The sequence below is a fragment of the Athene noctua genome, chromosome 3 (genome assembly GCF_965140245.1).
Source record: "Athene noctua chromosome 3, bAthNoc1.hap1.1, whole genome shotgun sequence".
Classification (NCBI taxonomy): domain Eukaryota; kingdom Metazoa; phylum Chordata; class Aves; order Strigiformes; family Strigidae; genus Athene; species Athene noctua.
Window position 1 is genome coordinate 86,068,428 of NC_134039.1, and position 24,072 is coordinate 86,092,499.

At 43.8% G+C, this 24,072-nt stretch overlaps 1 protein-coding gene across 1 annotated transcript in view; it reads left to right on the top strand.

Moving 5' to 3' along the window:
• Nucleotides 1–24,072, top strand: part of EXOC4 (exocyst complex component 4) — a 424,237-nt gene that overhangs the window by 101,993 nt on the left and 298,172 nt on the right. Inside the window, exons 8-9 of the mRNA XM_074903542.1 lie at nucleotides 10,638–10,783; nucleotides 16,126–16,214. Of these exons, the coding sequence (XP_074759643.1) occupies nucleotides 10,638–10,783; nucleotides 16,126–16,214 (235 nt within the window). The remainder of the gene's footprint in view (nucleotides 1–10,637; nucleotides 10,784–16,125; nucleotides 16,215–24,072) is intronic.

A 24,072-nucleotide genomic window follows, 5' to 3' on the forward strand; every position in this document is an offset into this window, starting at 1 on the left:
GCACATTTCTTCCCTGAGACAGAGGATGCTCTGAAAAGGTGGGTGTATAGTAGACGCTAAACACGAGCAAATATATCCTCTTTCTTTGTGATTTATAAATGTTTAGCTCTACTTCAGTTATAAACATAAGTTTCTAACCGTATCTTCCCCACCTCCAAAATGTGCAGAGCCAGTGAAGCTTAGCTAAATTATAATTGCAGAGCAGAAATCTGCAGTCAATTACCTGTTCAACTCTTACACTCCTCCTTGACCTTTTTATATGCTACATGAACAAAAGAAAGTCCAGTCAAACTGAAAGACAGCGTGTTTTAATCTTGCAGGAAAATACTTCATTTCGTGCTGTCTATGAAGCAGGTCATAATTACACCTATCTGACGAAGCTCATTGCTTTTTGGTCCATTTTAGAATCCAGTTGGCTAGTTATCCATCCTCTGGATTGTATTTTACAACTTTTCATCAATCATACCAGAAGGACCATGTGCTAAAGATATACATGTATGTGTAGGCATATCATAGAATCACGGAATGGTTTGAACTGGAAGGGACCTTTAAAGGTCATCTAGTCCAACCCCCCTGCCCCGGGCAGGGCCACCTTCCACCAGCCCAGGTTGCCCAAAGCCCCGTCCAGCCTGGCCTTGAACCCTTCCAGGGAGGGGGCAGCCACAGCTTCTCTGGGCAGCCTGTGCCAGGGCCTCACCCCCCTCACAGGAAAGAATTTCTGCCTTAGATCTCACCTAAATCTCCGCTCTGTCAGTTTAACCCCGTTCCCCCTCGTCCTGTCCCTCCCCCTGATGACGAGTCCCTCCCCCCTTTCCCGCAGCTCCTTTCAGCCCTGGGGGGCTGCTCTAAGGTCTCCCCGGAGCCTTCTCTCCTCCAGCTGAACCCCCCAACTCTCCCAGCCTGTCCTCACAGGGGGGCTCCAGCCCCCCCAGCATCCCCGTGGCCTCCTCTGGCCCCGCTGGAGCAGGTCCGTGTCCTTCTGCTGTTGGTGCCCCCGAGCTGGACCCAGCCCTGCAGGGGGGTCTCCCAGAGCGGAGCAGAGGGGGAGAATCCCCCCCTCGCCCTGTGCCCACCCTGCTCTGGGTGCAGCCCAGCACACGGGGCCTTTCTGGGCTGCCAGCACACATTGCTGGCTCATGTTCAGTTTTCCACTCCCCAACTCCCCCCAGTCCTTCTCCTGGGGGCTGCTCTCCAGCCCCTCCTCGCCCAGCCTGGGTTTGTGCTGGGGATTGCCCCGACCCATGGGCAGGACCTTGCCCTTGTTGAACTGTACGGAGTTTGCCCGTCCCCCCTCTCCAGCCTGTCCAGGTCCCTCTGGATGGATCCTTCCCTCAGCGTGTCACCACAGCACACAGCTCGGGGCCATCGGGGAACTCGCTGAGGGTGCCCCGATCCCTCATGTCCCCAACAGCGCCGGTCCCAACCCCGACCCCTGAGGACACCACTCGTCACCGCTCTGCACTTGGACATGGAGCCGTTGACCACAGCTCTTTGAGTGTGACCGTCCAGCCAATCCCTTATCCCCCGAGTGCTCCATCCATCAAATCCATGTGTCTCCAATTTAGGGACAAGGATGTCATGTGGGACTGTCAAATGCTTTGCACAAGTCCAGGTAGATCACATCAGTTGCTCTTTCCTTATCCACCAATGCTAACCCCTTCATAGAAGGTCACCAGGTTTGTCAGGCACCAATCACCTCCTAATTTTCCATGTGCCCTAGCAGAGTTTTCAGGAAGATCCACTCCATGATCTTGCCGGGCACAGAGGTGAGACTGACTGGTCTGTAGTTCCCCAGGTTGTCCTTTTTTCCCTTTTTAAAAATGCGGGTTATGTTTCCCCTTTTCCTGTCAGCGGTAACTTCACCAGACTGCTACAACTTCTCAAATATGGTGGATAGTTACATGTATGTAAATACACACATATACACACACACATATGTATTTATACACTTATACGCACACATATGTTTTCATATAGTTATCAAACAGTCCTAACAATTACAAGTTACCACCCAGAATCTAGTGGGGTTACTTGTCAAAAATTGCAAAAAAGGTTGTTTTGTTGTTTTTTTCCCCAAGCATTGAACAATATTCAACTAAAACTCTCAAAGCTGTGTAAATGTGTGGGTCCCACCGATTCCAGCCATCATGGTGCAGACGAAAACACCTGCTTTACTATGGAAGCGTGCATCTGAACGTGGATTTCTTTTGGAGGAAATGAATAATCCCAACTGGCTCCCCATGCTGCCCACATTTTTATTTTTTTTTCTTTTTCTGATCTGTTTTGTTGTTAAGGGCCTGATACCAAAACAAGAAAGTGGCCTTTTTACTTGGATCGTTCCTGCGAGCATAATCTGTATTTGCAAAACAGCTGAGGTGCCCGAAGGAAAAAAAAATATGCTGTCTGGTTTTTTTTATAACCCAGTTATTCAGGTTGACTGTTGGTAGCTTAAATAAATTGGTCATCAGTATGTGTTCCTCTTTTATTAAAACAAATAAATAAAACAGCAGAACTACTGGGAAAATGGAAAAAAGACAGCCTAGCTCTTCTCCTTTATGGAGGCCAGATGACTAAATTTCAATGAAAATGTCTTAAAACTTTATGCATTACTAAAGTGGAGAATGACCTTCATCATGTACCTTCGTATGAACTGGTAGCGAATTGTTGGTTATATGGATATTAAAGCCACTAAAGTTAGAAAGCAATTGCAAAGCCCCCCTTGAGCACTTGAAGAAGAGGCAGCGCTCTTTCAGCGTCACGTGCCGGCTCACATCTTGCACAAGATAAGGTTACCTGCAGGAGTCTCTCAGCAGCTTTTTCTTTTAGCTGCTTATTTTCCGAGCCACAAGTATAAGTTAAGATGAAACTTCTAATATTGATGCGGCACAGGGGAGTGGGGTGAAGTTAGGAACGGTGAGAGGCCTTTTATCTTGTGTGTTTGTCAGCGCTAAGACACAGTCTCTCATGTTCCCAGCAGCTGAGAAAGTCAGTGGCTGCAAACCTCGCCCTGTACAAGTCAGTGACGTTTGTCTCAGCACTTGTAGCAGGATCAGGGCTTCACTTTGAATCTGTTCAGTCAGATTGTATGTCACAGGGGTGTTGATACATCAGAGGGTTCATTAGCAAGCGCTCGTAGAAAAACACTGCTACTTAAATCATTATGCTGGGCAGTTATTCCTGAAGCAAAGTTCCCTTATTGATAGATGGGGAAGATGCTGCGGGAGCTTGCGTAAAGAGCGGGAGAATGAAACGAGTGCTGCCTCGTTCGAGGAACCTGCAACCTGATGTGTGTGACAGCACATAGTGGTTTCTCCTTTTGCTGTGCCAGCGAGCGTGAAACCTGTTACAACAGTAGATATGTCACCGGTGACTTCAGCTCATCCAGACACCGAGCCGAGTCAGAGCCCGTTGGTGCTGAGGTTATAAACTCCGTGCACGTGTTATCAAAAGCTTGTGAAATGAAAAGGTTCTGGTTTCAAACTCTCCAGAGCAATCCGAGCAGGTGTATGATTCATTGCCAATTAAAACAGCTTTTAAGAAGTTGTGTTTTTAAAGTAGTTTTGTGGTTTGTTCCCTCCCTTCCTTCCTGGAGGTAGATGCACCTTCACAGATCTACAGTAATAGTTGCACTAATTGACAATTAGCCTTGATAATGAACGTAGTAATACTAGCAGTGATAGTATTATCTAAATAGTTCTGAGGTTATTTTTCACTTTTTTTCCAAAAATTAAACAACAAAAGCAATTCTTGCTTCTTGTACAGTGATGGAATTGGGCGATGCCTTGAGAGAATTAATTCTGGAAGGGTTTTTATTATTATGTTTCAGTTAAATTAATTTCACGGGCAACAAGGGGATTAGATAAGGCAGGTTGCGCAGCATTAAACACTGTTCACGGCACCTAAAAATCGGTTTTGTTCTTTCAGACTTACCTTATTGCTTTGTCCTTTGTCGCGTTTGCCACGTGTGCACTCTGCCCCTGTTCTCAGCGTGGTACAATGTACGCAGAAAACTCAACGCTCTTAGTATTCAATTAACTGTTCCTTTTTTTGTTTTGTTTTGTTTTTTTTTCCTATTCTACAATTAGTGCAGCATTTTAATTATTAAGACTATTGATACAGCAAATTACTGGGTAATTAGCTGTAGACTACTGTCTTGCATAGAGTGCTGCTCCTTTTCTTGCCTTATTCTGGCACTTTGCTCATAGTTATCTCCTGTCCACAGAGCTTCAGGATTGATGCTGCTTCTTATGTGTTTACAAAGAAGTAAGTGGACGTCCCAGTAGTGCATCCTACTTGAGCTCCCAGCTTTTTTCTTTCGGGATTCATTTGCAGTTGCTTTCACTGCCCCTGAAATGATCTGTGGCTGAATATTGTGGTCTCTCAGGAGCGTTGCATCCTTCCTCAGGGCTGGTACCGTGGTTTGATGTCTCTGGCCATGTCCTTGTATCCCCCATTGAACCAGAGGATGTAGGATAATTTGAATCTGCTGTTCTGTTTTTAACCAACTTTCCTCATTGAAATCCCATTAGGAAATCTCTTTTTCGCTTTGTAATCTCAGCTTCTTATTCCTCCTGCTTGGTCTAACTAAACTATAACTTCAAAGCCTTTTCAGAGGCTCATACAACTCAGGAGGGGCCCACAGTGCATCAGTACAGCTGAAATGCCAATATTTCTGCAGCTGCTCAGTGTGTCAGAGCAATAAGATGAAAATAAATCTTGTTTTCAATTGCCAATACTGCATAGCCCAATACTAGAGACTTTCTCTGATGCTGAGAGTGTTATTTCTGGGGCTCTTGTTGGAGTCTTACCGTTTCGTCGAAGTAGAAGTGAGGTGACCTGGGCCTGGGTGAGAAGTTTCCTCTAGCACAGACATGTTCACCAAACACAGACCTAACCAGTAGCCTTTTTTCTATCCTAAATCAACTAGAAATGATAACTGTGTAGTAATAGTACTTTGAACACCAAGGGTTCCTTCATGCAAGAGCCCGAGAGCTGGCACTGAATGGTGCAACAGCTTTATTAAGATCCCCAGATTATAAGGAGCTTTTGTGATCATCTCGCCTGACCTCTGCGTAAAACAAGCTATGGTAGTTTCTTGAATTAATTCCTGTTTGAAAGAGGGCACATGCTTTAGAAAGGCATCGAGCCTTGACTGGGGGGAAGAAAAAAAAATGATCAGTGACAGACAATACAGCGTAACCTTTGATTTAAGTGGTTAATTATGCTCTGGAAATGTATGCCTAACTGTTCATCAAAGCCTGTCCAGCTTCAACTTTCCAGCCTTTGGATTTTATTTTTTTTTTTTTTAATTCATTAGTGAAGTTTTTTTTCATCAGTTCTGTGCCCTCTGTTGCATGCTTGCAGACTGAGCCAGTAACCTCTTAGCCTTCTCTTCGCTAAGCTAACAAGACTGAGCTCATGGCTTCTCGGTGTTTGGCTGTAAGTCATGTCTTCCAGCCTTTTAATAACTTCCAGGCTTCTTTTGTGCACCCTTCGACCCGCTTTTTCCCTGATCTCTCTTTGTTTATAAGTGCCAGGGTTTTGTTTGGTATTCCAGATGCAAGACCAATACAGAACGATGCTGTAAACTTTTACTTCTGACAAAGCTCTCTGCTTTATATAGCCAGTTCCAATTAGCTAATTAATATCTGTCGTCACAGTGGGACCGCCTCTGCTGTTGATTATCTTCAATATTCCCAAATTTGCTAGAGTCACAGCTTTATACAGTAATCCTGTAGATCATGACTTTCATATATTTTCCCTAGACGTGAAGATTTACTTCTGCTGACATTGAAATTGTTATAGTAATTGATTATATTATGAAGAATAATAAAAATAAAAAAGAAATATTATTCTGTTAATGCTGTGTTAATTTGATTATTTAGCATTTTCCCTTCAAAACATTATCATTTACAAACCTTCTGTAGCCATTATATCCATAGGAATTTGAGATGGGAAAAGTTCTGGTCCATTCAGTCCAGTAAGGGGTTGCTGCAGCCCCACTTGCACATGCTCTCATTGTCTAATTAAGCTGCTTCTAATTATTGTTGTTTTAAAATAAAGATTGACTGAAAACTGAAGATAGGCTGAAAATGAGAAGTTTTCTGTCCAACAAAAAAGAAGGTTCTGGAACAGTCCTGTATTTCCCTTGGAATACAGAAGACAAAAGGAAAAGAGGGATTAAGATTTCTGGGACCTTGCAAAATCCATTGTCAGTGGTTTCCTCATTTCTAGTTGCATGTTAAGGATCTTGTCATAGGTTTGCCCATTTTTTTTTTTTTTAGGAGATGCTGTGTTGACTTTTGAAGTTTTGGCTTTTGTCAGCTCTTTGGTGGAAATAAAACTTTTATCTCTCTGTTTATTTAAAGCTACATTTGTCATTATCATAGGAACGGGATATCATCATCATCAGTTAGCCACGATCTACGTTCAGTAAATCCGTGTTGCTAGACGTGAATTTTATTATTGTCCCTTAATTATTTTTTTCATAGAGTTTCCTATCATCTGTTCTATGATTTTTGTCCCTGATCAATATGAGGTAGAGAGACCAGTAATTACCTGGTCATCCCGTTTACCCTTGCAGAATTCATGATACGGCCTTAACTTTCATTTCATTTTCTGGATGCCCCCAAATCTATGAAGTCATAATGAAAATCAGCGTTGATGGTGTAGAGTTTGCAACTGTCATGATTTTCTGATGGAGCAACCTGTTCACTCTGCAGCAATCCATTTAAATTCAGAGTATATGAGGGTGTAGAAATACCTGTTTAGAGTGTTTAATTGATGGAGTAGATCTTATTCAGAGCGCAGGCTTCCTATCTAAAACCTCACAAGAGCTACAAATAATGACTGAATTTACCTGTCGCCCTGTGGCCAGGCATGTTTGATTGCCCATGCTTTGTTCATAGGTCAGTCTTGAGCATGATAAGGCATAACGACCTACGCAACTTCTCGTGGGGCTCAGGCAAAGAATAAAAATGTGGATCTGGAGAATCACAGCATGTGCAAAGCAGCAGTCAGACACAGAAGCAAATTTGTTCTTGCCCCGTTGCAGTTCAGAAAGACAGTGTAGAGTGAACTGTTATCAGATCTACGTGATAGACAGGCTACACATACCGACATGACCTTTTGAAAGTTGAGAATTTAATTAAGCCTCCAAATCCATAAATATTGCTTTTTTAATAAAACATTTTATATTCATTTTCATTTCCAAAGAGCAATTGGAGAAAGACTACTTTGTTCTCTTGCTTTATATAGGGCTTTATTTGTTTGACATTGATATAAATATACTACATGGATGGCAGAATTCAACCATCGAGCAGAAAGTCAAAGTCCTTGTTATAGATGAATGGGATGTTGCAAACTTTACAGTGACTCATAAATCTTGCCGTACGTCCATGTGATTAATGTCTAACAAGGTTTTTGATTGATGGCTTAGCAACTGCTAATCAGGTGTTATGGGACCAAATCATGAAATCCCTTACCTTGTTGGTTAAGGAAAGCTCCTGTTCACTTAGATAGGCAGGAAAATGTCTGGTTTTTCTTTTCTTTTAAGTGGATTTTTAAGTTCTGGCTTGCTGCAGCTCTTAATAAGTACACGTCCAGGCCACAACTTCACACATCGAAATACGAGACTTATTAAAATCCTTCACTAGGACTACGAGAGCAGAACAACTGGATAACTTGGAGTGTCTAAGACGTAGGGAATAAATTGAGGCTGATGACATCGGGTGAAGGCCACGCATTGCACAGCGCAATGAGAAACGAAAACTTCAGGCTAATTTTTTTTTTTTTTTTTTGAGACGAGTCGCTGGCAAGATTTTCAGACTGGCCCACATGTTAATCATATTACTTAAAAATTATAAGGGTTTTAATCTTCATGCTGCGGTTTGAAGCCAAATGTACTGTGCGTTGAAGATATCTTCCTGTCTTAACTTCTCTCCCACTTGGCTGGGTATTGTCACTGCTCAGCCATGCTTGCACTTAATTACTTCGTTCTGAAGAATTTGTGTAACTGTTGAATACAGGGCACTGGAGCAGAAAGAGCTTTGATCTGTCTAGCACAGTTTCTGCTATGCCTCAATTTTATAACTTCGAGATGAACTTTGAGAATAGTTATCAAAACCTGCTATTTTCGCTTCTTTTACACCTTTTTACTTTTTCAGAGCCTTGTGTCTAACCATCCTGCCCTGCCTATTTAGTAATACCATAAATGAAAAATTTTATCTTCTTTATCCTAATCTGTGGCATTTTCATAACTGTTCTGAATATCTAAGCACAAACTCATCTTTGATTGCTCTACTTCACTTTTTAACCATCAGGGATAATTCATTATGTTCGTAGCTCAAACCTCTGTTGGTTTATTGTAATCTTGGAGCCAAGTACTGTATTACACGCTGAAACGTTTCCTAGTCCTGGAAATAAAGTGACACCAGAATCGTGGAATCCATTATAAACAGGTTTCATCCATAACGGGAGAACAAATTGCTAAGTGTTTTTCTTCTTATTTTTTAAAAAAACTCGATTAAGTTTGAGGGTTTAATTACATTTTTGTGGCGATTTTAGGGTTGTTAATTCGAGTAAAGAAGATGAAATGCAAATACACGAATACAAACGGATTTGGTAAATTACCGTTAAAAATTAGTGCAGTGATTAACAATAAGCATGCATTTTAAAAACTTGTGCTCAGGTAAAGTTTTAATTGAGATATTTTAGAATTTGAAGTTTCTTTGTGTTTGTATTTTTTTTCCCAAGCTATCCTGAATTGTTTCTAATTAGGGCCATGATACCATTTGCCTGGATATTTATTTCTATGTAATTTGTTTAAACTTAGCACAGTACTGATGTATTCTCCTTTCATTACAGACAACTCTCTTTGATGGGCTTTGACTAGCTAATTATTAAAGTGGAACACATTACTAATAGCCTCCGAGTAGGTAGAATTTCTCTGAATGCTCTGACAAAAGTTAATTTTTAAGGGGTTTCTTTCCATCTTCAGACACAAGGAAATTAAAAGTGAATTACTCGGAATCTCTTTCTGCTTCTGCACCATGGAGTTGCCCGAATAGCATCAAATATCAGGCTACTGCTCAGGGCTGCAGGGGTTTCACGGGGGGACCCTCGTCTCACAAAGGGACGCCCCCAACCCTTTACTGAGTATACTGAGCTAGAGGAAAATCAATCCTAAACTACTTTGGCAGAACTGATGACTGTGGGAATTCATATTTCCAATGGTAAAAGAAGCATATTTGGTTTGAAAGCTATTAAAGGGCAATTTTTGCAGCATTCCCAAGGTTTTTTCCAGCAGCATACGTGACCTGCAGCACATGCACCCGAACACACGCAAGGATGGTTTATATTTCTACATATAAATACATAGAAAATATATAGGCATACAATCGCATATATAAAATATGCTTTTGTAACTGAGCAGGCCAATATTTCTAACCTTTTATGTTTCTAAGAGCATGTAGTCAGTTTGTGAAGGCCAGCCAACAACCCACCCACCATTTCCCTGTGACTGTTGCTGCTAGGAGCAGTTTTGGGAGGAATGGGGACTCCTTGCAAGTTACCTTTGGTACCATCAGGGTTTTGTAGCAGATTGAATTGGTCAAGTGATGTAGAATCATAGAATCACAGAATCGTTTGGGTTGGAAAAGAGCTTTAAGATCATCAGGTCCAACCATTAACCTAACCCTGCCAGGTCCACCACTAAACCATGTCCCTCAGCGCCACGTCTACACGTCTTTTAAATACCTCTAGACACTGAGACTCAACCACTTCCCTGGGCAGCCTGTTCCAGTGCTTGATAACCCTTTCTGTGAAGGAATTTTTCCTAATATCCCATCTAAATCTCCCCTGGTGCAACTTGAGGCCATTTCCTCTTGTCCTATTGCTTGTTACTCAGGAGAAGAGACTCATCCCCCCTCACTAGTACCTCCTTTATTGTTGAGGGTGATAAGGTCTCCCCTGAGTCTCCTTCTTGCCAGGCTAAACCCCCCCAGTTCCCTCAGCTGCTCCTGATAAGACTGGTGCTCTAGACCCTTCCCCAGTTTCGTTGCCCTTCTCTGGACACACGCCAGCACCTCTTTCTTGTAGCGAGGGGCCCAAAACTGAACCCCGTGTTCCAGATGGGGCCTCACCAGTGCTGAGTGCAGGGGGACAGTCACTTCCCTAGTCTGGCCACACTATTTCTGACACAAGCCAGGATGCCGTTGGCCTTCTTGGCCACCTGGGCACACTGCTGGCTCATATTCATCCAACTACTGGCCAACACCCCCAGGTCCTTTTGTGCCAGGCAGCTCTCCAGCCACTCCTCCCCAAGCCTGCAGCGCTGGGTGGGGTTGTTGTGACCCAAGTGCAGGACTTGGTACTTGGCCTTGTGTAACCTCATACAGTTGGCCTTGTCCCATCAATCCAGCCTGTCCAGATCCCTCTGTAAAACAAGCTTTTGTCAGTTAGAGACTGTGGCCTTTAAATCACTAGGATCACACTTCTGAAAATAATGCCAGGTTTCTGTGTATTAGAATTTTTGAGATTTTTGTTCGTTTTCTAGTGTTACAGTAAGAGCACGTAAAAATCCTAGACATTCCAGTTATGTTATAATGCTGTTTTATTCCTTTTCCTTCTGTTGGCAGATGCTGCTGACAGAGTACCTGGATATGAAGAACACCCGCACTGCCTCGGAGCCCTCCGCCCAGCTCAGCTACGCCAGCTCCGGGCGAGAGTTTGCAGCGTTCTTCGCAAAGAAGAAACCACAAAGACCTAAAAACCCTTTGTTCAAGTAAGTGCTGGGACAACGTTAAAGCTGTTCCTAAGTGGCCTCAAGTATTGTGCAACACTGGCTGCTAATCACAGTTTCACCGTGAGAGGGGTGTTAGTTGTGAGATAGAGATTTAATGCCCAAAGCTGCAGCTTCGGTAAGCTCTGTTATGGATTCATCACTGGTTTTGAGGGTTGAAATGCTGGGGTTTCAACCCCAAGCCCCAAATTAAGGCTGACATGTGGGTGATTCCCCCAGCCCTTCCCAAAGTGGGGGTGAGTTTCCCTTTAGGCTTCCCCCCAGGGTGGGGCCTTGCAGACAGAGCCATCGGGTAAAGAGCCCCAGGGGTCCCGCAGTGAGTAACCCAAGGTCAGGTGTCCACTGAGGGATAACAGCTGGGACCCCTGGCAGGAGGGGCAGTGTCTGTGTGTGAGGGGGATGCCCTGTGCAGAGTTCCCTGCTGGGGAAGGACCTCCCGCCTCCCTGGGACTGGGCTCCAGGCAGGTCTGGCTTTTGTAAACGCGGGCTGTGCAGAGATTCAGTGTGTGGCTGCCTTGGTCTGATGTGTTTGGCTGGTTGACTCGGTTGTGTCCCGTCCCTTCTATGGGAGACTGCATGTCACCATTGATCCCACCCATTGCTGGTCGTGCGGTGTCATTGTTGGGGTCAGTGGGATTGATGTTGATTATGTATAACCTGACTGACTTGTTTGTACCCCCAGCGCTCACCCATGGACTGACCCTTTTGTATCAAATACAATCTGGTTATTGGTTCATCTTTATGCTGGCTGTGTCCTTTCTGCTGGGCCTGATAATTGGCAAAGCAAGGGTGCAGCTCTTTCCAGAGCTCATCTCAGGACTGGGATCCCATTATACAAGCTGCTGCAGAGCAGGCAGTGATGCATTATGCCTGGTTTTGTCCACGGTAAATTCCAGACCCGTTAAAGAGCACGATAAAGGGAACTGGACAAAGAGAATTAAGATAACCGTATAATTAATAGATAGACTAAGCAGTTAATCCTATCACTAACTTCTTTAATTCAGAGTTCAGAGTGGAAAGAATTATGTATTTGAGAGGAGAGTGTAAGAGAGAGGATGAGAGGCTGAGTGGCCAAGGGAAGGATTTGGGGGAACAAATTTGATGTGCAAGAACAAGAAGTGAGGAGGAGTTGTTGGGGAGCAGCACTGTTAGGAGAGGTGGTCTTGTTACTACTCCTAGAAACTTCAGCACAGCTCCTCTGAATCATCTCTTCCACTGACTACATGTGATGGTCATTCTGTTTGGCCTCTTGATGATTTGGGGGAATACCTAAATATGCTGTTTTGGCAGTGGGTGCTCTAAGTTTAAAAGATCACGGTTTTCTCGGCTCTACCAGCATAACTGCATGTGTGACTGGTCCCTAACTCAGTTCTGCCAAAATAATATTTTAAATTTGGTTTTGTGGGGGTATTTTTGTTGGGTTTTTGTGTTTTGGTTGTGTGTTTTTGTTTTGTGGGGTTTTTTTTTTTTTTTTTACAAGGAGATTGTTTGGGAACAGTTGCTGGGGGAATGAGCAAGTTTCATGGCAGGTTTGAGGGAACAGCAGAGTGGAGCAGCGGTGGGGAGTACCAACAGCTTGGAGCAGTAACCTTTTAGCCACGCTCAGCTGCAGCAGAGCAGCGTATCAGATGGGACTTCTCTGGACTATAATCTGCTGCAGGGCTTGGGCTGTCTTTCACTACCCATCAGAGCAGTGCTTGGCCTTCCGAGGCTTTGCTCTCCAGAGTTGAGAGTCCAAGGTTAAAAAAAAAATAAATAAAAAAATCTGGTGGAGGATTTGCTGGAGGGAGAGCGACTGGAAGTGAGCTGGTGTTTCCACTCCTTACTGGCTGGAGATGGGGATCCGTGAACTCTGGATGTTGTTTTTAATAAAGAATCCCTCATTATTGATTGGAGGTAGATAGTTATACGGTGAGGAAATAATACAGGAACTGCAGTAATGGGAAGGGCTGGGAGTAATTGGCTGTTTTGGGCCAGTGGGAAGGGAGCTTTGTGTTCTGCATCCTCTTTACAGATTATTTGTTGTTTTGGGGTGGTTTTTTTATTCCCAGCTAAAACTTGATTGTCCAGAACTCCCTTTGCTTTGCCTCATGGGCATGAGTAACTGGTTGCTGCATTCTCACAGTACATCAAGGCCCCAGTTAGAAATCAAGATCTTCTGCAGTGCCCTCTCTCCCTCTCACAGGATGAGCTGTCTGGAATCTTCTGCTATTAGAAGGTTAACTGTTGCCTGGGGGATTTCAGAGGTGCTTCCTGCCCCTATCGACCCATGGTTATTCCCCACCTGATTTTTTTTTTTTTTTTTTTTTAGCACTCTCATGACTGTTTGGGTTGAGAATTAAATTCTCTAAATTTACTCTGACTTGCAGATATATTTTGGAGCAAAATAGGGCTGCTCACCTTTTCCTGGTGTGGCTGTTCATGGGTGTACTTGGACCATTTAAAGTTAGAGGAATAAGGATTTTCACCTGCAGCAATTTAAGGCTGTGTATTAGTTTGTCAGCAGAGAGTGAAGGTGGGTATAATTGTTTAAAGTGAAGGTGAGTAACCTCGTAGGAGCAGCATGTCTCATACCACTCATGGTCTTGTCACCAAGTCATTGCTGGCACCGCAGTGACAGCAGCACTTATTGGGATCTCTTATTTGGCTATCTGTCTTCTGTCAGCTGTCACTATATCTATGGAAATCTCCTCTGAAATGGAATTTCTGAGTCCACTGAGGGATGTACGTGTTTGATGGAGTGTTATTCTTGTCTCCTCTCCCATCTTCAGTGCTTTTCGTGCCAGGCTGCAAGGCTCTTTTTCTTGCCTTCCCATTAACTCCATCTTCATCAGAGGAGCCTTCCACTTGTCATCAGAATACCTTTAATTCCTCACTTCAGAAGTCTCTTAGAGCAGGGCTCCACCCTGTGTTTTACTCACAGATGGATGCAGGTGTTTGTGCCATGTGGCTTGCTGTAAGCTAATTTTATAAATAGTAAGTACTTCTGCTAGTTGTGTGTTCTAGCAATAGTGGGAAGAATGAGGAGTCTTCAGTTGTGTCCTGCTGTCTGGAAATCAGTAACATTTGGAAGAGACTTTGAATTGTGGTTTCCCTATCTTTTAAATAGGTGTAATTAAAAAAATAAAAGTCATGATGTATTCAGTTGTTTAACGTTGGCTTAAAAAAGAAAACTTCAGATGAGGAGGGAATACTATAGGAATTCAGATAGTTCGTGGCATCATAAACCTGGCTTTCTTCTCTTCCAAAAGGTAGCCAAGTTTGCCATCTCCCTACAGATCAGGCTTGCGAGATGGAAATCGGTGGGAAAGAAGTGAATTGTGCAAGCAGATGTTGAACATCTCAGCCTTGGCTGTAATTATGTGTAATTCTATGTAAAACAACAATATTTTGAAAGCTTTGCTGTGGGAGGATCAGCACAGGGAAAGGAGTTACAAGAGTAAAGTGTAAATAGGAACGTGGGAAAAGAACAGATCAAGGAAACAGCAGAGGAAGGGAAATGGGGGGGGAGAAACTGAATGGTTGGGGGGGAAAAAAAGTGACTGTGAGGAGATCCTGCAGCAAATGCCAGTGTAGGGCTCTGAGGAATAATTTGAGACACTGTCTCAAGGAGGAGACTGAGCTTTATTGCTGTCGTTTGCCTTGACCCGAAGCTTCTGGTTTTGAGGCCTGGAGAAGCCCTCTGGGTCATGGTGATAACGTTACACTTAGTATCTCAGTGGGGGCAAAAGGGAGCAAGCACATCATAAATACGGAGCCAAGAATTTACTGCTCATTTAATTAAAGTCTTAAGTGTTTGTTGTATTTTGATAGATTGTTATTAGTTCAGTTGCAATAATACTAACACTTGCAGTCCAAATTAAAGCAGAAAAGCCTCATTAATAATAATTACCTCAACACTGTTGCACAAAAAAGCTTACAAACACTTGTCCCTTTTCACTGGTGTGATGCTCGTGTTCCTAGTGTCCCTCTGGGCTGATTCAGTCTTAGTAGAAGGGTCGGGGAGGGGCTCAGGGGTGTTACAGCAAATCATCAGTGTCTTGAGGTCTTTGCTTTGAGGAGATTGATGTTCATAAAAGATGCTTTCGCCCTCAATCTTGTGTCCGTTTTGGCTATTTGAAGATTCTTGGTCCCCACCGCCCGCTCCCTTCTCCCTGTTGCCCAGCCCCAGTGGCAGAGCTGCCCAGCGCCCAGCCCGGGCACACCAAGGGCTGGTGTTTGCTGGGCAGGGCCTGCCCGGGGCGGCAGCCCTTGGCCATGGGGGGTGTCCCCAGCGCTGAGCTCAGGCAGGTCCTTGGGGATCACACTTGTGATCCCAGGGACACCCAGCGCAGGGCACGGCAAGCACAGAGACGTCCTGTGGGACCCTGTGGTGTCGGGGCAGTGCCCACTCTGTGGCCTTTTGCTGTCAATGGCAAAAATCATGTTTATGGGGCTACAGTGGTTGGAAAATATCTGTCTCCACCTCTCAGATTGGTCACTGTGGAGTGTTGGAGCCATATGATATAGACTTAATGATTTATGAGGAGCAGCTGAGGGAACTGGGGGGGTTCAGTCTGGAGCAGAGGAGGCTGAGGGGAGACCTCCTGGCCCTCTGCAACTCCCTGCCAGGAGGGGGCAGAGAGGGGGGATGAGTCTCTGGAGCCAAGGCCCCAGCGCCAGGCCCCGAGGGAATGGCCTCAAGCTGCCCAGGGCAGGGTCAGGCTGGCTCTGAGGAAGGATTTCTGTGCAGAAGGGGCTGTTGGGCGTTGGAATGGGCTGCCCAGGGCAGGGGGGAGTCCCCGGGATCCCTGGAGGGGTTGAAGAGTCGGGCTGAGCCAGCGCTGAGGGATCTGGGGGAGTTGGGAAGGGTCAGGGGGAGGGTCATGCTTGGGCTGGAGGAGCTTCGAGGGCTTTTCCAACCCAGATGGTTCTGGGATTTATTACTCCCTCATTTCCAGGAGAATATTAGTTTTGAATTTTTACGTATATGCCAGTTAGCAGTTTAGACGGTGTTAGCTTATGGCTTTGGATTTTACCAGTTTTGGGGGCCGTTCCTACTGAAATGCCTGGGGACTCCCAGCTGGTAGAGCAGAGGAGCTTCTCTGTGCTTTGCAGGCAGGTTTGTGTCATGGGTGGTTGTTGGCAGGGCTGTGTTGATCAGAGGTGGCAGAAAGTGGTGTATCAGTGATGGAGTTTTATAGGAAAAATGTGCCTTTGTCTGCCTTGATAATTTTGCTCAAACATGCAGGGAAGTCCCTTTTGTTTAGAGCTGACTGGCACTTACAAGAGGAATGTTTCTGTGGATGGCTAACTGACTGGATTAATTTTTTTTTTAATTACAGGTTTGAGTCCTCCTCCCATGCTATTAGCATGAGTGCCTATTTGCGGGAGCAGAGGAGGGAACTGTACAGCAGAAGTGGAGAACTTCAAGGTGGGAAAATAGATAATGTGCTCGTTTGGATAATTCTCTTTTGCAGGAGTCTGAATATCCTGTCCATGCTACGTCAGGGTATTAATACCACTGTACTTTGCCACACAGGCTGTCTAAATCTCTCTAGTTTTTAAGCTCTATTTATTCTTACTACATTGTGAAGCCGCAGGGTTTCTCTTTATTCCCTCTGCATTTTCAGCTAGAGGTCCAGGTCTTAAAAGATACTCGTAAAACAGTGGGTCAGATGCAAGCAATCTCACCATGAGCATTGCTTTTGGAAACTTGGGGCTAATGTCTGCTTCCGTATCTGCAGTTTGTTTCCTCACATCATCTGCTGAGTGTGCTACTTACCCTGGACTGCTTTGGGAGCTAAGCTGAGTTGTCTCATCTTTGAAGTTGCAGATTTCTATTGTATGGCCTAAAGTGACCAGTTCTTTGTCTTTTGTATAACACTTGAACATGAAGAGGTGCAGACTGTTTGAAAATGGTTGATTTGGAGAGTTGGACTACTCTTGCTGTTTTTTAGTGCTTGTGGCAAGTGCTGCATATATGCAGAGAAGTGTTCTCTCCTCTGAGCATGGTGTCGTTTCGTGTTTTTTTTTTCCTTTTTCCCTAAGTGGTCTAATTCACAAAAGTGTTGGTTTGGGGAGCAAAATCAAGGGAAGATCTCAAGGCTGTCATGGTAATGTATAACGAGACTAAATTTTTTTACATCATCTATTCTAGTTTCTTACTGAGCTAATCATAACAAGAAAATAATATATACTCTTAAAATATTACAGTGATGGGCAAGGGTAGAATTTCTGCTTGAAATCTTACCCAGGATAATTTTCAGTTGGCTTGTAATTGATGATGCTTTATAATTTACAAGAGAATTTTTGGATGACTTTGTGTTCCCTTCCTCCTTTTATAACTTACTTGTCCTCGGTGACAAGTTGAACCCACAACAGTGTGAAAAGAAACCTTGAGAGATGTAGAGAGTTCTTGTGGACAGGTTGCTTCACTTCAGTAACTCTACAAAGGTGATCTTAGGACTGATGATTAAGGATATAATGACTCACTCTGTGGTGAATATTCAGACACTTCTGGATGGACTGTGAAGGAAGAATCTGAGATAAAGATGTACTGAATTTGACAGTTGCCCACGCTATCATCTGATAGCACATAGGAATCAAATAAAGTAGAGATTCCTGTCTTTTATAGTATCACCATTTGTGTACGCTTGGAAGGTGTTTAGCTTACAGCTCTTCACCTTTTGAGACTCAGTTTCTCACCTTCAAAATCTGTCACATGCTCTTGTGCTGAGGATTAACTGAAAAGTTACCCAGTTCAGTAGGATGTTGTAAAGTGTAAGCTGTTCCATTGCACCATCATTTTATTGCACCGGCGGGCAGTAGGATTTAAATAGTTACTTCTGCCCAGTTAATAGCTCTGTGTTACAAACTGCATGGGACAAATGTGGGTTCAAAGCCAAGAATCTTGGAGCTGTTGAAAGAACTAAGTTTGGAGCAGTGACGGGGCCATTGGGGAGCTTCCACCACTTGCCTCAAGATTTTCAGGTCTCTTTGGGATTAGCCTTGTTGCCTTCTGTTGTTTGAAGTTGCCTCCACACCCTGACTTGATGAGTTGTCCCTGTTTCTTTGAAAATACAGTAGAGAGAATGGTATTAACTCACTCCATGCTTGTGTCCTCTTCCAGGTACCTTGTGGCTGAGATATTTTTGTGGTTACCATTGCTGTTAGACTGAACTGAGGATTTGTTTTTAAATAGCTCCTTTCCTGGGTTCAGACCTCATTACTGATGGGCACAGCCAGATTTCATGAAAGAAATGACTCCTTATTGATATAAGACAAACCTTGAGGCAACATTTGTCATGAGCGGGAAGACTGTGAGCGTTTTCAAGAGAGGAGGATGCAAAAGAGAGCTGTGCAGACTTCATGCTGCCGAGCTAGCGCGGGGTTGGAAAGAACAAAGCCTACGAGCTGACAAAGAAGTAAAGGACAAAATATAGGAATTAGTGTGGATAGGGACAAGATGATATCGCCCTTTCTGGATGAATTGGAAGAGCTTGAACGTGATGCAATAGGTGACAAAAAGTCAATGTAGGGAGTCAATAGGGACAATAGATGAGATGACTTTGCTAGGAGATCTTTGCAGTTTAACCATCAAGAAAAGTTTCCCTTTGAACTTTATGTTAAAAATGTACTATCCTCTCTTTCTATTATAAGCTGCTGTTCCCTTTTAGGTAGCTCATTAATCTTCCTGAATCCCAGACCACAGCAAGATCTGCATTTTGATATTTTTTTTTTTTACCCCTTTTAAAGAGAAATACAATTTAATTGTTCAATCAGGTTACTGGAAGGCAGACATGTGACACTCTCTTCTGTGAATGCCACACAGTTTCTCTTCCTGACAGCCTTATCCACAGGGATGATTTTTCAGTGGCAGCAGGGGGAGGGTGGCTTGTTAGGAAATCTTTTTCCTGAAAAGATCTTCAAAGAAACATATGCATTAAAAAAATAAAAAAAGAGAACTTATAAAAGTTTAGCTCATGCCAACTTTTTTGAAATAAGAATTTCATTTAAATAGCCTTAAAAGGTGTGAAGATCAGTGTGGTGCTTTGTCATTAACCTCTTTCATTTGGACTGAAATAGTGCAGTGCATGAGGCACACATTATCCCTCAGTGGGAGAAAGGGACCTGCTGCAAGTGATTTAGAGATGGAATTCTTGTGTCCTATTCCACTGAAATTGGAGGAGGAAGGCTTAGGCCATGTATTTTTCCCTTGAAGTTGGACACACAAGTTGTTTGACAGTTGTCATTAAAAAGAGAAGGGGGGGGAAGCAAGTACATAACTGAAATATCTGCTTCTAGAGTAACACAGATGTGGTTCCCCAGGTTGTTGTCAGAAGTACAATGTCAGAGGTGGTTTCTTCTGTACAAAACAAGTAATGACCATCATTAAGCTTCTCATTTCTTCCCCCTCCTGCCCCCAAAAACCTGTCTTGGCCATGAGCTGCCTGGAATTTACATTTTCCTTGTTGGAGCCCTTCTGCCATTTGTCAAATATGATGTTCTTTTTATAGATTGTCTTAAATAAATTTACTTGTTTTTAAAATATACCCACATTATTCCATGAGAAGCTGAATGACTGATGCCTTGTTCATCTCAGACGTGCCTCCTTTTCTTTCTTAACTCCTTTCCTTCATTAGTCACACTTCTTACCATGTCTCTAAACCTACTTCATCCCCCTCACTCTTTCTTCCTGGTACCCACCAGTTCCTGTCTGCGTCCCCAAACGACTCACTAAGCAAAAAGCAACATGTATGATGGCTGGATCAAGTGAAATACAGACCAAGCAAGCAGCCCCGTGCCCTGGAAGCAAACATGCCGGTTGCTGCCTGGCTGGTAGGTCTGACAGCGTGGAGAGCTAACGTCCTCACGTTCCTTCCGTGGAACCACACGTTTATCCTGCTTTCCTCTGCCCAGCTGTCTTTTTTCACAAAACCTCTAGGAATTTACTGCTTTTAAGATGTATGCCTCTGCCATGTTTGGTAGAAATTGGCTCCCCAGCTCAATTGTTGCCAGCTGGACAGACAGAAGATCAGATAACTCTTACTTTCATTGGAAACGAGGCTAAAATGTTGTTGTATTTCACCGCAGAGGTGGTTGCTTGTCACTGACTGGTGGAATGAATCCCATGTGTGCTCCTTATTTCATTCCACTGCTGCCTTCAATTGCCAATGATTTTTTGGGGAAAAAAAGAAGAATGTGGTTTCCTCTCATTGCGGGAGGTCAAGCACTGCGGGAGGGGACAGTAGGAGGGTGTCACTGGGGCTGCACAGTAGGGCAGGAGACAGTCTGCAGGGGCCCTGAGGGTTTTGTTGTTAAATTGAATGTAACTGGTATCTGGAAAACGTGGTTTCAAGCAAAACTAAAGAGAAAGAGCACTGCTATTCTGGATAGTAGCTATGCGTGTCTGGGTTTCTGATTGTGTATTCCAGTAATGTTTTTGAAAAGCACTAACCCAAGTTTTAATTTCATTGTACTGAGCATGGTCTAGACATGATTCATGCACTGTATATACCTGAAAGGATTAGATTTCCCATGATCTGTGCCTTCACCAGCACAGTTGCCTTGCACAAGTGCCTGGAAGTTTGTCTTCCAGGGCTTTATGTGTCTGCATTTTTGTGGGGCTGGGGCAAAGGGGCAGTGGCAGGAGGTGGATTGTCAGTCGATAAAACTACAACAAATAAATGCAAGCCAATGACAGAAATGAAAGGAGTCATAATTAAAAATGGAAGGCTCAGTGGATTGATTCGTGATAAAAAGACTCTACAACTCGAACCAGTTACACAGCAGGTATGTTTTACTCTGGCCAGGGTGCAAGGGGATTTCTCCACAAAGCTTGCACACCAACAGCACATTTTACCAAAAACTTAGAGTGTGGATATCCATATTCATTGGATTACATAACACAAACATACATATGCATGAGTGAGGCTGGGTTAGTTCTAGAGGCTGGTGTCAGCAGTTTATGTCTCTTTGCACCTGCCCATTGCCTCCTGGGGGGCTTTGGGAGGAAGGCTCGTAGTCCTTCTCACCTTGGTCTTTTCCCCCGAGCATGCACAGATTCTCTTGGCCAATTTCTTGAATAACAAGAGTGTTTTTCAGCCAGTTTACTCATTCTGTCTTATCTAAGAGAACCAATAGAACTTCTACCATCCGTATGTGATTCTTCATTCATTACCAAGACCCAACTGCTTAGGCCACACCTGTTCCCCAAGGACAAAAATACGATATTTTGCTGAACATTGTAGTTCTTGGTAGATTTTCACAGTGAACTGCTTTGTTTTGATGAACACAGCAGTCCTTGGTAAAATTCCACAGAACGGTCTGGGCAAGCAGGATTCTTAACAATATTAAAAATATTATAATACTATGACTTGCTATAAGTAAGTAAATAAGTTGCTAAGCAGTTTTCTATAAGTAAATAAGTCAGAAAACAAGTAATCATTTCTCTGTATCAGGATGATAATCTTTATTTCAGAAGGTGCCTCATCTGAGCTAGTGATCTTCCTTGCTCGTGTGTGTGGGATTCAGAAGGCTGGGGGTAGGAGAGCTCTGAGGGCACGAGGTATCTTGCCCACAGCTCTCTGTTGGCTGATAATTTCTAGCACAGTATTACTTTGTCAAAGGTGGTGTCAGTTCTAGGCTCCTTCTAGCTACATTGGGTATTGTTTCAGAGCCCTGTGGCCCCAGGGAATTCCTCCAGATAGACATTGTGCTCACAGTAACCACAGCCTCAGTTTAGTTTGTCAGTAGCAACGGGACGTTTTTATATGCTGTGGAAATCTGAAGAGCCTCAAGGGTGGTGATCAGCATGGAAAATAGCATCCAGCATCTCCGTTATCTGTGCCCAGGTAGTTCACGTGCAGGTCAGCTTTGCTGGTGGTGTGTATCTGGGCCATTTTTCAGAATGAAATGTTAAGTGCTCCCGAGCAGCTGTTTTTCCCATGGATGTTAATGGACTCCACAGCAGCCCAGCACCTCTTAAAATTTGGGCTCGTTATTTCTTTCCCCCTGGAAGCTCAATGCACTTCAGCATTAATTAAACTTCTCAGTGTCTTCGCAGAGTAGGATTTTATTTGGATTGTAGCTGTGCAAGCTGAGGTATGTGATGCCTCGGAAGGACGATGGGAGCAGGATTAGAGTCAGAATCCCAGAGTCACCTTTCAGTCTTTTGTTAGATCGCGCTGCTTTGAGTCTGAATACGTTATGGTATTACTGTATATTCATATAAGTGGTGGCTTGGGCACAGCTGTGGGTTGAACGGGGGGGCTCTGCAGCCCTGGGGTGGATGCTGTGCCCAGCTGTGTGCGTGCTGCCCTGCGTGGCAGAGGGAGCTCGGGACGCTGCTGCTGTGCGGTGCCCCTCGAGGAATCACTGCCTGCAAGGGCTTTGGGGCTGTGTAAGAGGATTAAAAATATTCTCCTATCGTTGTTGTGCCTTTAGGTTTTTTTTTTTCATTTGTTTTTAGTTGTTTGAGGGTTTTTTTGAGAAATTCTGTCATCTCTGAGCCTACTACTTGGCCATATTGCAGGTGAGTTTGTGCTCTTATTGTCACTGGGAGGTAGAGCAGTGCTTCTTGTACAAGCAAGGCAGAAAGAAGTTAAGTGACTTCACAGAGAAAGTCCTTAATAGAACAAAGAACGAAATTCATGCCCCAAAGCAGTGATCCCCCAACTACTGGGCACATTTTGTATGCTGAGCTGAAACAGTAAAAAATCTGTATTTCTTCATAAAATTATTTAAGCTGTTTCTGTCCAGAACATCCTAGTGATGCAGTACACTTCCTTCTACTTCTTAAGAATTTTGCATAAGTTCCCCTTGCTTCAGTGTTCTTAAACTTAAGTTTTAGTATGTGAGAAGTGATTTTAAACACCCAAAACTCTTGCGTATTTACTTTTCTCTTGGTGGGAGCAGTAGAGTATTATATAAACCTGATTTTTTGACTTCAAAATTAAAATCTAATGCAAGACTCTCTTGTGGATTCTAAATATGCAAAACTCAAGTATCTCAAAGTTGGCCAGTAGTTTAGCTATAGATATAATATATAAGATTTCTATTTTGCCAGCTACTGTGTGCAATGTTACCTTTCCTATCTGAATGTCTCTTATTATTGGCCATGTGTGTGTCTCCTGGGTTGCAGTGGAACTTGCTGGAATTTGGACCTTGGCTGAATGGCTCAGGTGTAACTGTTGGTAACAAGTGATAGGACAAGAGGGAATGACCTCAAGGTGCCCAGGGCAGGGTCAGGCTGGCTCTGAGGAAGGATTTCTGTGCAGAAGGGGCTGTTGGGCATTGGAATGGGCTGCCCAGGGCAGGGGGGAGTCCCCGGGATCCCTGGAGGGGTTGAAGAGTCGGGCTGAGCCAGCGCTGAGGGATCTGGGGGAGTTGGGAACGGTCAGGGGGAGGGTCGTGCTTGGGCTGGAGGAGCTCCAAGGGCTTTTCCAACCCAGATGGTTCTGTGATTTCATCAAGTTTAAATGATCAAGCATGGTCCCAGAAAATCAGGAGGAGGTCTACAAAACTGAAGGTGTATCATGTCCAGCTCTGGCAAAGGATGGCTGAATGGGCTCTGAAACAAAGGTCTGTTGTAAAGAGACAATAGATGCTGGATTTTTTTTTAACCTTATTTCTTAGAAGTAGAAACTCTGAGGCTTCTCTCTTGTTGGGCAGGTGATAAATGGAAAGCCCTGAATATACCCTGTGATACAGATTTGAGTGTGGGGAGTGGATTTGGGTTACTCGCCAGTATGCTGCTCATCTATTCTTGGTCCAAGCCTGAAAATTTCTTACCATAAGGTTTTAAGTAATTAAGGAAATCAAACTGAAACTCTGCTAATTAAGATTTTGATGCCAAGAAATAGCAGTGGAGGCAAATGGTATCTGATATGACAAGGGCACAATGTAAGGCCAAGTCCAGGGAAAATGCAGTTATTTGTAGGTGCCTTGTTCCATTTGGATTCACCAAAGGGCTGCTGGAGGGAGCCAGCTGTGTTCGCTGGTGACAAAAACGAATCTTGACATTTTGGATAATGAAAATTCGGTTCAGCACCTTTTAGAGATGTGTATGATAATATGTTGTCAGTCAGAGGCAATGAGGAAGGGGAGAAGCAATATAATTCTTGTCTGGTTAAAGGAGACGTTGTGACAAGTGGACAGTCCCAGTTAAAAATACCCTTTAAAAAAGGATGGCGAATAACCAGTTGAAGAATCAGCAAGTTGGTTCTGCTAAGGAGGAGGAAACAGTTTGATGTTATGAATCTCCTGTCACGCAGCTGCTTTTGTCTCCC